This window comes from Ooceraea biroi, chromosome 1, assembly GCF_003672135.1.
Source record: "Ooceraea biroi isolate clonal line C1 chromosome 1, Obir_v5.4, whole genome shotgun sequence".
NCBI lineage: Eukaryota > Metazoa > Arthropoda > Insecta > Hymenoptera > Formicidae > Ooceraea > Ooceraea biroi.
The window spans coordinates 7063329-7074754 of NC_039506.1; the positions used below are offsets into that span (position 1 = coordinate 7063329).

Below are 11426 nucleotides of genomic sequence, written 5' to 3' on the forward strand. Positions count from 1 at the left end.
AAGGAATATATGTTTCTTGTATTTACATAATTGTACGCTTTAACGCAATTGGTGACATTTAATTATTAAAATGAGGTTCGCAAAGAGTTATGGGACAAGATAAAGGTTGTTTACTACCTAGCAGGTGGTTAATTGTTTCAGGATTATTGGTCCGCATTAATGGTTGTTAGGCTACTTGAGCTAAACGCAGATTAGCGATTATTGGCTGCTCTTGTATGTGGAAACGCACAACAGTGTGCTGATTGTGGAAATTTTCGGTAACAATAGATCCTAAGGTACGACAAAGAGAAAATGGCTCGAGCCTTAATTTCGCTGACGTCGCACGGCAATCTTACGAATTATATAACGTTTCTAACGATCCTCGTAACGTTTAACTCAGCGACTATTAAAATCTACAGTGTCTCACGGTTTCTAATAACGGGAAGCACTAAAATACTATAATATATGGCAGTAATGATTCCACGCGATAAATTGATGTTTCACAATCCGCTTAAGAGAATTTGCATACATAAACCGATTGTACACTTTACAAAGCCCAAAACTTTTTAAATTAATATTTTACTATAGAACTTTACTGTGGAGAGCAAATTACTATATTTTATTACAAGGTAAGATCGCCGATTTGGATAAATAATAGCGTCCACATATTGCAATTTGTATATTTACTTGCATTTTATTGTATATTTCTTAATTTATTGTATATTTCATAGGTGGACATTCAAATACCATTGCTGGAAGAGTTGGGACAAAATTTCACGGAACATTACGAGTAAGATAGTTTTCTCGCCTGATAATATTTGTCTATCATCCATTTCCATTATTTGCCTGAGATAAGTTTAATTACTGTATATTTCATATATTTGTTTACTTTGGTATCTAATTACTCTACGATGCACTGACCGTAACAGTGAATTTTACTGTTGTACAATATTTACATCTACATTTAGATAGAACGACCAATACAATCAAAATTTAGAAAGCACGAATACTTGCTTTAAATATAAATAAGCTTTCATCTTCGATTGATGAAATGCATTGTCATCAAAAGTAATGGAAGTGGGATATTCTCAATCTTTGTAGTTTGTATTTATAACTCCTCAATGAATGCTCTCATTTTCTTACCGCTGACTCGCAAATCCATTAAGACGCGTCATCGTGACGTCGAACACGACCCGCGATTGCGCTCGTTTACGCGTAATCCGTGAAACCTCGAAATAGTATGATGATTGCTGATCGGTAATTTTAGTCCAAGGTGTAGGTTGAATGACGCAAGTCGGGGCCGCACGAAAAACAGGAAACTTATCGTGTCGAGCTTTTACCTACTCGCGAGATTTTTTTTCTGATTGTGCACTGGTTTTTATATCGTTCTTGATATATTCATATTTTGTAAAAATTGTATTGTGCGTAAAGTTGTGCGCTTTTGTGTTCAGTAAATACAGTAAATTCTTTTTTCTGCATGTATACATCGTGATACAATTTTCTGTTCGGCTTACTCGCTGCACACGATCATTGTTTATTACCGTCATCACGACAATGGAAAAAAGTATATATGAGCGTCGAGAAACCTCCGACGCGGTTTTGCGGAATTTGTAACGCGGATGTGCATCATGGGGAATCAGGTCCTGTCGCATTTTCCGCGTGCATTTCCCCTCGATGGTCTCGTTTTACGTCGTTTTTCAAATGCATGTAATGACACGTGCAGTATGAGTTCGATACTTGTGGTGACTGGACTTGTTAGCTTTTAAATCGAATCAATAACGCAAGTATTCATCATAAAAAAAGGAAAAAAATGTATTTGTCTAGTGAATCAATGTTAAAAATTATTGTATGATGTATTAAATGCTTTCTCTCTTCGATCAAAAAATAAAAATAATTATGTATCTTGTTAAAATGTATATAAATTATTTGATCGCGTTCTCCATTGTGTAAATTGATCTGTTTATATTAACAATATCGAATCACGAATTCGTGAAGAATACTTGAATTTATATAGGCATAAACGCTAGCAAATAACTGATGCGTATATGCACGTAGGTATTTGCATAATCGCGGTTAATATAACGCGAAAGCGATCACGCGAGCATGCAAGAGAGAGGAGAAAGTGTGTGTGGGTGGGTGTGTGTATGTGTGTGTGTATGTGAGAGGGAGAGGTAGAGGAAGAGAGAAGGAAACTACCTAATATCCGCGACAATAGCGCATTTCCCGTTCATGCGAGTGTCGATATCCACGCGACGCCTCCGCATTATTATTTCCACTCGACTGTGGAAATCGTCGGCGAAACTTTGACTTTATCTGATACAAAGTAATGACAGGGAGGTCATGCGGTCGATGGAACGCCTCTACGCCGTGCCGTCGGAAAAGCTGCGGGTTTGGATGGTTTGGCTCGCCAACATTGGCGAGATAGCCGATGAGTGGCACAAATGGCTACGGACGTACATTGATCTGATCATGCGGATAGCTGAGCGTCTGCAAATGGCCGCGGAGGACGTCCCGGAGGAAAGAAAGATTGAATCTACCGTAAGTAGCAATGTTACCCCGCTGCATCAGGCACTTGAGAGGAATGTATCAAATCAAATATTATGCTACGTTACTTTCCCGGTAACGTTAAAGTAGTTCCGTAGATTAACGTGGATTTAGGAGCATTAATGTGGATTAAGATTGACCGTTTACAGTTAATTGAAATTCCTGGTAAAACTGGACGCCTCAGAAAAATTAATCGAAAGATAATGTTCATTTACATCATGTACTGTCCCCAGAGCTTACGACTTGGAACTTTAATTCTCGGTATTAAAGACTTAAATAGCCGTCCAGCTAAGTTTCAGACTAATTCCACGTTCAAGAAACTTTGCGCTCGAAAAATAAGATCTTGCACAAGTTTCCGTCTCTTCAATATAGTATATTGTCAAACTCGCCCGTATCTTGGACATTGCTGCGATATTGATACGATCAGACAACCGTGTAATAAGAAAATGAATGTAATACAATGACATGTAAAAGTCGACTGTATCGAGCGTATCGTTTTGCGATGAAAAATGTCGCATACGACGTGCTATACGATGCCATATGAGTGCATGGCACGTTGCGTTTAAATCATCGGCGTCCGGCAAATCTTAAAGAATAATGCCTCGAATGGAACGTCAGTAACATTCGTTGCTTCTCATTCCGAGATCTGCGGCCGAGATTCAGAGTTCTCGCGACATTTTCCCTCCAGGAAAAAAATGCATTCCATTTTAGAAGAAAACTTTGACAAAAAGTTGTCACGAAAAGCTTAAAGACTAATTATCGATAATTGCTGAGATATAAATTTATTAATATTTAAATTACAATATAATAAAAAATCTACTTTAGAAAATATTTCTGTTTTATTTAGTATAATTTTTATTATAGTATGATGATAAAAGCGAAATTTACGCTATAAGTTTGCTAGCGAGAGAACATTAAATTATCGAGATAACTGACATATTTGTTCTCCGTAATGACTGATCACGATCAGTATCTGGTACAATCACATCGTAATTTTCTACTTGAGCTACAAAATAGGAATACGAAAGCACTGAGTCATCAGAAGTTTCCTTTTATCGTTTCGATAAAGTTGACCGTCCGTATTAGAATTCGTGAAAGGACGGCAATATCTCGCGACACTAAATCATAGATTATCCTAGTTTATAGTGCTTATTCGCAGCGTACATACAATAAAGATCGAACTCAGCTTCAATTAATCACTTACGTAACGACCTGTCAAAGCTTTCTTCGGAGTCACCATTACGCATATCATGTACATGCATGTGTGTGTGTGTGTGTGTGTGTGTGTGTAGCGTGCAACGATTTTATCGAGAGTACTATATCTTTGTTTTATATGTTTCCTTCAACCGGTCTGGACAGAATCTGATAAATTCGTGGATAATTGGTCGTTTCATTAACGACGACATATTTACGAGCATGCAAGTAAAATGCGTGCAACTACAAATGGTGTTTAAATGTAACAATAAAGAGAATTGTTAACGTCAACAGTAAAATTGTAAAGAAAGATCAAGGAACGTGGATATGCTTACTCGAAAATTTAGGTCAGCGGCAGGGACGATACTTGTGATACTGATATTTGAAGGTATTGCAGGAAGTACGACGGCAGATATTGTCCAAAAACGCAATATGTTATATCTTAATATCTGCTAAGTCATATTTCATGATTTAATTTCAGATTTCGCTGAGTTTTCACGAAATGATATATAACAAATATATTTGTATGTCGTACGTTTGATCACGTATTAATTTTTCAAAACTTTGATACAAAAAAAAGCTTTGTGGCAAAACTAATTCCTTCAATCGAAGTATAACAATGAGCATCTCTTTCAGCCAAAGAAGGAAAATTTTAATGCTACCGCCCTCGAGAAAGCAGATCAATGACGGAGCTGTTAATAATGCTTTACTGGCTATAAAAACCGAAGAAACAAGTCGGATTAACAAATGTAACAATCAAACCGAGTGCAAATGAAAGATCGCTGAATCTGACCAATCTGACCAAAACGCAACGATAATAAAATTATCACGACTCGGCAATTAACGCCAATAATTCCTTGCAAACATGTGATACTACTTATTTCACCATCTGTTAATACATCTCTATCTTCATCTTTATGCAAATTTTGATTAGCAAATCTTGATTTAATAAATCGAGGAGTGGAATAAAAATAATAATTAAAAAGAATCAGGTTAAAATTGTAAATTCTCAACAAAGTGAGTTATAAAAATGTAAAGCTGTTCCCGCACATTTAAAGCGCATTTGATTATTAAAATATAGAATTAAATTGATCAAAAAGAATTTCTGATAGACATACACGGACATACCTACACGTATGTGAAACGCCACGGAATATTATGGCATCAAATATGTACATTGTGTAATATACTTTTAAAATATTCTTGAATATATTCCCGCGCGCAGCGAATTATCTCATAAGGCCTGACACAATCGGAAGCCTGAGACTTCATATTCATCAGTTTGCCTACAGATCCGTAGCTGCCGCTGCCGCGCTTAATCCGTGCGCTACCTACGAATGTACGGATTGCACGTGACATCTCGCGTATTTCATCGCGTATTTCATCTGGCGAGTCTGATGTACATGGCTGTCTGTACAAGTACGTCGAAGAGTCTAGTGTGGCAGCTGTTTCGAGAGTTCGAGTCCCACAAGCTCCCTCGGACACCCTCTTGGAACTGGAACACGCTCGATCAGCGCATCGCGCAACGACTACCGAAAACGCACATCGGCGGAACATTTTGGTCATGCCTTGTTGGTACAAGCAAACGAGATTACCCTTCCTCCATCTCACTCCGCAAACAGACGCTCCAATTTGTGTGATTGACACCACTTAAATCTTGACCCAAGCATCAGATTGGTTTACAACCAACTGTCACTACGAACTAAGCCTTGGCACAAGACGAGCTACCATGAGGAAGCCCGCCTCGTGGTACCAATTGCTCGTTATCGGCCGGGCCTTTCGGCGATATATTATAGCTATTCTAGTTTGGTGTTCTGCGTCACCAGCACTGGTCAGCCAACATCGAGCAACCGCGGGGTCACCAGGCCCGAAGGACGTACAATGACATCCTCCCCGCGGGGAGAGCTGTCTATACAATGGGGTCCTCAGCGCTGTCTGCAGGAGTATTGGCTTTTGTTGAAGGGAGGACAGGTGGCAGAGGAGAGACGACGATGATGGTGCACGGCGGCCGCAAGCGAGAAGGCAAAAGAGATCGCGGCCGCAACGATAGGGACAAGGTGGTTGGCCTCGATTCTCGGCGTCGTTCGATCGAGAGGAAAACGGATCAAATGGGAACGATTCGGGTAACTTGATCCGGGGGATCGCTCGTTCGCCAACGCGTAATTCCCATGCAATCATGAATCCCGGCGTTTCGCGGAGGGGCAATCGAAGAGCTCCCAAGTGACGTCACTCTCTCGCTCGCCTTTCTTTTCACGGCGATGGTCCTTCGATACCATCGTCGTTTCCCCGCGTGCGTTCTTATTATGTAATAACGGTAACGTACAGTCGAAAAGGCGAGTCGGTCGTTTCTGGGATAAATCGAATCGTGCCGTGTTGGCACAGATAAAATATGCTAGTACCGTTTGATCACGTGTCATGGTGTAAAGCATGACATTTGCCGCATTGAAATTTTTAGTTTTTTCGTAAGCGCGTTCGCGCAATCGTTCGACAAACTTTGTCTCTTACTTACTTCGATTTAAATTAAAGTAGTTGGTTTAATTAGCGCAGGAGCTCGAGTTACCAAAGGACGAACAGGAAATTATTGAGATACTGAAGAACCTTACGCATCAAGCCACTCTGTACAGATCTTATTACAAACATTGGAAGAACATCGCTGATCAAGTAGTTATCTCATAAAATATTTTCTTTTAATTCCGTGATATAATGGGAGTTCTGTTAATTCCGACAAGCACGGTTCTTTATTGCCCGCAACGTACTTGCGAATCTCATTATGGAAATACAAGAATTTTCTCGGAGATATCAGATATTTCGTTAGTTTTAGTGGACGAAACGAGCGAAACACGAGAGATTAATGCTCAGGGAAAACGTAATATTAAATTACAGGAATAATAACAACGTAGAAACAAATAAAAATCAATTATCGGGATAACGAATATCGTAATGCCTGGCGAACATAACGAGATGCGACGTTTCAAGGAAAAGAAACTTCTGATCTCGTTATAATACATTTGATGTCTCGCATTTTTATGCAGCACTTGGGTTCACGCCGTCGTCATCAATCTCACATCGCCGCGTCATTCATCAGTGTCCGCGCTCGCATTATCACGTATCCGTTCGCATTATCACGATCTTACTTTCGGCGTAGGCCGAGAAGGAAACCGCTCACAGGAAGGTGATACCCACTGCGAGATTCCTAGGAATTCTCGACGATGAATCGCCGATGAATGCAGCAGCTTCGCAGACCGCTCAATATTCAATGAGGCAAGCTGAAAGCGCCGTTGCTCAACCGACGGAGGAACCGATGCCTGCAACACTGATGCCGACATCGAGCGGGATTGATTCCTCGACGGATGCACCTGGTCAGGAAATCATCGAGGAGGCGATAGGAGGTCTGTTCGCGATAGAGCTGGACGAGCCGGAAACGATGCCGACGACGGTCACGGTGGAGTCAAACAACTTGATGCCCTTGCTCAAAATCATTTCGACATCGCCCGCGGTATGTAAGCGATTCTATGTGAAAATGATTACGCCAGACGTATCTCGGCCGGTCGGCCGATCGACCGCCGCGATAGAAAACGTTACGCGAAATGTTTGCGAACCACGGCGATTTTGCGATGCAACTCCGCAGGGGCAATGTAAATAAGTCTTACGTGTATTTTGTATTTCCGTGCAGTGTCGTACGCTGTTGAGAAACGGGGAGCAATTTGTTTCGCAGAAAAGCGGGAATAATTTGGAAGCTACGGATGGGGTTTTTTAAGCTTTTAAACCTGCAGCAAAAGCAATTAGGAAAATCAAAGAAAAATAAGGATCTTCACCTTCGATAAAACCGATCAAAATTCGAGAATGTAAATTATCAGTATTCCGGATATCGGTAAAGTGGTGCAATTAATGGAGCCACCCACGCGATATCGATGAATTATCGGCTAGATAAATAAAAAATCGGATCGCACGGTTCTGATGACGCCCTATGAATAATACCAAAGATCAAAAATAGTTTGAAATTTAAATACCGTACGCGATTTCAGGATACATACGAAATTGATGTTGGCAGTGATGCAGACAGTGGTCAACGCTCGAGAGCGACGACGAACATTCGAATAGCATTACGGCAATCAATCAGACCGCTATTAGCCAGCTGCAATCAATCGTTACGTTTGATAGCGCCACTTTGTCGGCTATGCAGAAGTAAAACTAAGTTTCTGCTAACCGCAATCCATCTATGGGCTGTTTAAATGTCAATGATGTGGGTCGTGTTAATTGCAGAAGCGGGACGATGGTGGAGCAAGAGCGTGCGAAGAAAGAACGTTTAAACGTCGCTTTTAAGCGCTGCTTCTCCATTTCCCTCGATATAATATCCGGCACATGAATATTTTATTATATTTACATTGCCCCGCGAAGCAAAATTCATTTTGCAGCATTTTTCGCGTGCTTTGCACTTTTTGAATCTTACGCTGTCGCATCACGGATCGCAGTTATGATCGCATTAATATGAATACTGACATGAGATGGAAATTGCGTTGATAGTCTCGGATAGTTTGCCGTCTACTTTGACGTTTGCGATACACCGAAAATGGCGGATTGTCTCGATCGTTAGAATAGAAAATGATCGGCCGGATCGATTTATCATCGTTTACGCTTACATTGTAACAGTGAGTGTAACGTGTTTATTGAGTATTCAGATTTGCTATCGGCGAAACGTTGGATCGACATATCGAACCTAGAGATTAATGATTTGTCCATAATACGTTCGACAAAATGCGATCTGCTTACGAAATCATTGGGAGGCTGATGCATGCAATTGCGTGTACTGGCAGTCCGCAATTTATTTCTGTCGAAAAGCCGTCGCGCGTATTGCGACAATTATGATGATCGATATTCATGATACCAAACTATAACGAAATATCTTATAATGTCAAAAATCATAATAAATATTTGTCGAAAATTATAACAATAATTTTGTCATTGTGCCAAAGTAACATATGTGCATTATGTAATTATAGCAAGAAGCAGCTGCGAAACGCGAAGCGGCCGGAAAGCTAGTAATGGATATGGCAGGTGCCGACCGAAATGGTCCATACTTCTTTTACCTAAGGACGGAGCCCGACATAGATATAGCAATCGAACACAATGATGAGAAGGTAATACCGGATCCTGGTCGCGAACGTATTTCCGCTAATCGCAAATACCTTTATTTTAATCTGAGAGATGAGCAACGATAAACAATCCAAGAAACTAGGAACAAGACACAATTTTATCAGTAATAATGTATTTCCTGTTTTCAAAGAGGCAAGAAAAGGAAGAAAAAATTTCAACGACATATAAGCGATATGTATACCCTGCGTTCGTTTATTCTTGTGAAAAATAATCCAGTGGTTAAGTAAAATATGATCGTTACACGGGGCAACTTCCGTAAGCGCCCGTAATCCTGCAGAAGTTGCGGCATTAAAGCGACTTCGCGAAGTCGAAGTGCACGAGTGCCGCTCCGCAATCTCTACCGTGTGTATCTATGTGTAATCCGTCGCAGTGTGGGACGCGAGACTCTCTCTCTCTCTCTCTCTCTCTCTCTCTCTCTCTCTCGGTGTACTTAAATTATGGTAGCCAGCTATCAACATGCTTTCGCAGCAAAATATGTGAGCGTTATAGCAGTGATAAAGGACGTGGTAGTGGCCAAATCCGACCGCACCATTAGTTTCCGCCTTGAAAGCGGCAGCGGACATATACACGCCACTGTTCAGCGAAATCGGAATCCTCTCGCAAGGAACTTAAGTTGAAATCTCCATATTTCCCAAGTTTATCAAGCTCCTTTTCAAGTTTTCGCCGCAGTTCGGTGCGCGGCGAGATTTATTTAATCTATTTAATCTGTTTAACAGCGTTTTCCACGCTGTTATCAGTAGAAAAGCCCGTAATTTGTCAGACGGCGCTATAATCGGGAGACGGTATTTAGCACTTGTGGCTAGATTTTCTTCAATCTTACAGGGAAACACGGTGATTGAGGGATTTAATGCTTCTCGATTTATCTGTATGTCGATAAGGGCCGTTCGCGCATTACCGCAGATTGCCGTACCGCAGCGTATACGTCAGTCGAACGTTTACCTTTCACACAAGCGGCGAGTTTGCATTTGCGTATGCTAACTCCCGTTTAGAACAATGTTTCTCCTGAGCTATGCTTCGTCTAACATACGTCTGCGGTGCCGTAGTTTGCGGTTCCACTGCGGTATGTTGTCAGCCAAATGAAGACCTGACAAAATGGCGTCAAGTGTCGTCACCAATTACTAAATGTTGCAAATTATCGGTTTTCGGAATGTTTAGCTTCCAAGAAAAATCAAATATAGACAGGATTTTCATAATAAGTTTCGACACACGTAATTGAAACAAGCAATTATCTATTGTACTTGATATTGTTCTATTTAATCTTTATCGATAAAAGCTACAAAACTTGAGTCCAATCTTCTTTCATCTGTAACATATAAGATTTTGACGAAAGTACTGAATCACAAGCAATCGAGTTACCTTCTTCAGGAAATATCCGACTTTAATAACATCTTATTGGCAGAAGAAGCGTTGAGCGAGGTACGGAGGGACGGTAGATTTCGATCCACGTAATTTTTACAAGATCCGTAGCCCGACTCGATGTATTTCAATCATACCATGTTGTCAGCCGCACGCTGCTGCCGATATCAGAGAATTGCTGACAAAGGAACGCCGATTTCATCGGATGGGCAGTATGCTACTTTCCACAACGATAGGAGAGATACGGGAGATGGTAAGGGAGACAGGGGATGCGCCTCAATAATCTATATGCTTCGTGTACGCGAAAGGCCCGTCATATATCATTTCAGATAACCATACTGAACATGTAACGACCGAAAGCGGCGACCGGCAGTAAGTGGGTGTAAATAATGCAGTCGGCCGTTCGCAACGTGACGTGTTTGTCACTGGGAGGGACCTAGTCTTTTTTCAACGTGCCTGTATCCCACGTCGACGCCGCATCTGCGCTTTACATTTATTTTACCATGACTTTACTTTCTATTATAAATAAGGGTGTCCCGAGTAACGTGTCCCCCCAGACTCAGCGAGATGCCGTCTATCTCTGAATTTCTTGGCCGATTTTTTGGATTTTTAGTATAACGAGAAAATGTTGCGGAAGATCAGGATTTGTCATAAATTTTCAATCTTCTAAAAAAGCTTTCTGGACGCTTTCTGATCCAATCTACAAATAAAAATTCCAATTTACGTGAAATTGAACTGAAGAACTAAAATTTTACTATTTTTCATTAAAAATTAGATAATTTTATAAATTATTCTGTCAAAGAAAAGTTGGTTTTAAATTGAACAAGTCATGAATAGAAACGTAATTTGGCGACGGCAATGGCGGAGAACGACTAGTCTATGAATAGTCAAGAAAACGGTTATATTTCTGCCGTTATTAACTGCATTTTACGCGGTAACTTACTGATATTAATACCAGGATAGCGTTCGATATTAATGCGGATGAGAAGCAGAAAGGAAGTAGCGCGTAACGGGAGCTCCCGATGAAATCTAATATAACACGAGAACTATCGACGATCTATGAGACGACCTACACTAAGCTTCATCGATTTCGAGTATCGTGTAACAGCGTTAGGATGCCCCTTAACGACTCGCAATTATTAACATTCAGCTCGAATTTTGAGATGTCTTCAGTCTTCATTTGCCAGTTAATGAATTTA

The 11426-nt window shown here is 40.6% G+C and overlaps 1 protein-coding gene across 1 annotated transcript; it reads left to right on the forward strand.

The window, feature by feature from the left end:
• The first annotated feature begins 5023 nt into the window (after positions 1-5023).
• LOC105285461 lies at positions 5024-9467 on the forward strand. Its single transcript, XM_020033645.2, has 2 exons — positions 5024-7213; positions 8718-9467. Exons 1-2 carry the CDS (start codon positions 6938-6940, stop codon positions 8934-8936), a joined length of 495 nt encoding a protein of 164 aa, XP_019889204.1. The 5' UTR covers positions 5024-6937; the 3' UTR covers positions 8937-9467.
• Positions 9468-11426: the final 1959 nt, after the last annotated feature.